General features: G+C 32.7%; 1 protein-coding gene across 1 annotated transcript; it reads right to left on the reverse strand.

The window, feature by feature from the left end:
* Positions 1–2,128: 2,128 nt before the first annotated feature.
* LOC148572451 (secreted RxLR effector protein 161-like) lies at positions 2,129–2,554 on the reverse strand. Its single transcript, XM_088507502.1, has 2 exons — positions 2,322–2,554; positions 2,129–2,279 (listed from the first exon to the last, which is right to left on the reverse strand). Exons 1-2 carry the CDS (start codon positions 2,552–2,554, stop codon positions 2,129–2,131), a joined length of 384 nt encoding a protein of 127 aa, XP_088363628.1.
* Positions 2,555–3,240: the final 686 nt, after the last annotated feature.

Below are 3,240 nucleotides of genomic sequence, written 5' to 3' on the forward strand. Positions count from 1 at the left end.
TGTCTAGAATGAGGAATATTAAACCCTGAATCTTTTAGAATAAAGTCACAAGTTTTAAAGAGGCAATTTATTGGTACAAAAAAATGAACTTTTTCGACTATCAATAATTTCGACCATCGAAGCAGTGTTTCGACTGCAGGAACGGTATTAGGAAAGTTGGAGTCGATGGGAGAAGGTACAAAAATATCAAAATTGAAAGGTAATTGATGACCTCCTTCGAAGTATCAAAAGCTTAAACCGACCTTCAAGCTGAAAATGGGAACATGAGAGTGAAAATTGAGGAACAAGCTAGTACTTAGAGACCAAGGGAGACGTGGTTGTAAAAACTTGCAGATAAAGGTTCTTCATCGTCAAGGCAAGGTCGTGGCTGAGAAAAAGAAGAAATTGAAATCCTGGACGACATGCTCTAAGAAAGGTGGTGCAACAAAAAAAATAGAGATGAAAGAACTTTCAAAATGCATTGATAGGTCAGACGAAGGGGAAAGGCAATCAAGGCATACATCAAAAAGTTAGAAATGAAAATAGTGTAAAAGTAGTAATGGAAGAGGTAATTAGCAAGGCCGATAAAAAACAAATTGGAGGAATTAAAAAGGAGTATAATTGGTGAATCGGTCATTTCATTGAACGCGGGAGAAACAATTCCAAATATGTTTAAGGATTGGCACATTTTTGTAGAGTTCAAATGTTAAGACTCTTTTAAGATGGTTCTTATAATCTTATGTTTGATTCTATTAAGAATATGTACGAAGCACTACATTCTTCTTTCTTACTAAATTACTTTGGAGTGATAAAACAAAATGGACAGAAGAGGAATAGAAATGAACAAGGAAAACTTTGGTTGAAGTAGTTGGCATGCCTTCCCATGCATGGAGTGAGGAGAATTTTCTGAAAATTGCAGGTGATTAGAGTGTGATGAAAACCAAAAACTTTGATTAAGTCAAAGTGATGATAGATATCTTGTGGGTGTCACAAATCAATGACATGATATTGATGGACTTAAATGACAACAAATTTTAAATTTTGGAAAAAGAAACTTTCTTAATGAAAAAGAATGTAGAGACTTTTATGATAAAGGAGGCGTGTATGAATAAGATAATGGTGGAGAGAAAAGAAAATAGAAATGCAAGGTTTGAAAGTGCAAAACACAGCATCCAGCATCTAGAATACAGAGAAAAAAACATTATAAATTGATAAATGAGGAGAAAAATTCTGAAAAAACTAAGAGAATGAAGGGTGATATAAATTATATCTACTTATGTGTGCAAAGATATGTGGAGACACATGTGTGAGATGTAAGTATAATACCCACACTTAATTGGCCTTAGGATCACTCACTCACATAAATAACGTTATCATATTTTTCATCTCTCAAACTCACCAACAATCATAAGAATATAAGAGAGAATTTTTGAAATGAACTCTAAGCATTTTGATTCATGAAGAGATAATTAACAACATACATATGAAGTCTTTATATAAGCAAACTTTCGTAATGAAATAATAATTCTTATAACAACTAAGCACTAGTTATAATAACTCAAGAAACAAGTAGAAACTTTGACTAGTCAAATTCCTTATTCAATTTTACTTCAAATTCTTTAGTCATCAACTTGAAGCTTCCAATTCATGATTCTTCATTCTTCATGAGTGTTGTGTTGTCTTTCAAAAGAAAAACAACTTGCATTCTTGTAGTTTCTACCACCGTATAATTTATGGTGCAACTTGGTTTTCAATTCCAATTCAATTTGATTTTGAATTTCTTCAATATTCTAGCATGTTGTGTTTGTACTATTCTTGAATGTTCATGATTTAATTATCTAACATTGTCTCCCTTAAATCAAGCTTGTAGAATTTATCATTCCAAGCATCTTCTTTAACTTGTAAAATAACTCGGTCTTCAATGGCTTTGTTAATATATCTGCAACTTGTTCTTCACCAATTCTCTAATTTTGTGAAATCGTATATCAATATACTTTGATCTCTCATGGAATACTGGATTTTTGCAAAGTGCAATAGTTGAGTTGTTATCACAAAATATCGTTGTTGAAGTACTTTATTTCTCATTCAATTCCTCAAGAATTCTTCTTAGCCAAATTGCTTGCATTGCACAACTTGCTGCTGCTATATATTATGCTTTTACTGTAGAGAGTGCTACTACTGGTTGTTTCTTCGATGACCATGAAATTGCACCAAAACCAAGATGAAATGCAAATCCTAAAGTACATTTTCTTGTTTCTATATCTTCAGCCAAATCACTATCAGTGTAACCACAAGATTCACTTCATTAGTATTTTCATAATAAATACCATCATTTAAAGTACCTTTGATATATCGAAGAATCCGTTGCAGCTTGCAAATGGTTGGTACAAGGCTCCTCCATAAATCTACTAAGCAAACTAACTCCAAATACAATATCTGGTCTGGTTGCAATTAAGTACCTCAAACTTCCAATCAAGCTTTTGTAAGATGTGGGATTTACTAATCTTCCTTTATCTTCTCTTGGCAACTTGAACTTCTCTTTGATCGGAGTAGGAACTGATTTTGAGTGCTCCATCTAAAATTTCTTCAAAATATCGTTTGCATATTTCTTCTAAGAAATAAAAATTTCATCATCATTTTGAAGAACTTAAATGCCAAGAAAATAAGACATCAAGCCCATATCTGCCATTTCAAAGTGCTTTATCATAGCCTCCCTGAATTCTACAATTATCTTCAAATTGTTGCCAGTAAAGATTAAATCGTCAACATAAAGACACACAATCAAGATATCTCAAAGTTCAATAAACTTGATGTAAAGAGTATTCTCAAACGGACATCTTTTGAAACTATTCTCATTAAAATAAGAATCAATTTTCTTATACCATACTCTTGGTGTTTGCTTTAACCCATACAAGGCTTTTTTCAACCTGTAAACTTTATTTTCTTCTCCAGGAACTTCATATCCTGCAGGTTGCTCAACATACATTTCTTCTTCTAAAGTGCCATTTAGAAATGCCGACTTAACATCCATTTGATATATCTTCAACTTATTTTGAGCCGAGAGTGAAATAATCATACGAATAGTGTCTAATCTAGCAACAGGAGAAAATACTTCAAAGGATTCGATACCTGGCTTTTGTTTGTATCCCTTAGCAACTAATCTTGCTATGAAATGAACAACTTCATCATTGGATTTGTACTTTGTTTTGTAAACCCACTTTACTCCAATCGGCTTCTTATCGGCTGGTAAATCTGTCAGCT

Source organism: Arachis ipaensis, chromosome B3 (genome assembly GCF_059453495.1).
Source record: "Arachis ipaensis isolate K30076 ecotype BB chromosome B3, ASM5945349v1, whole genome shotgun sequence".
NCBI classification, from domain to species: Eukaryota; Viridiplantae; Streptophyta; class Magnoliopsida; order Fabales; family Fabaceae; genus Arachis; species Arachis ipaensis.

Bases quoted from the DNA above. Each gene is read 5' to 3' on its own strand.
- LOC148572451 (XM_088507502.1), bottom strand. From the start codon at position 2,554: ATGGAGCACTCAAAATCAGTTCCTACTCCGATCAAAGAGAAGTTCAAG. The intron at 2,280-2,321 runs GTACTTTAAATG...ATACTAATGAAG, and splicing joins GATTCTTCGATATATCAAAG to TGAATCTTGTGGTTACACTG.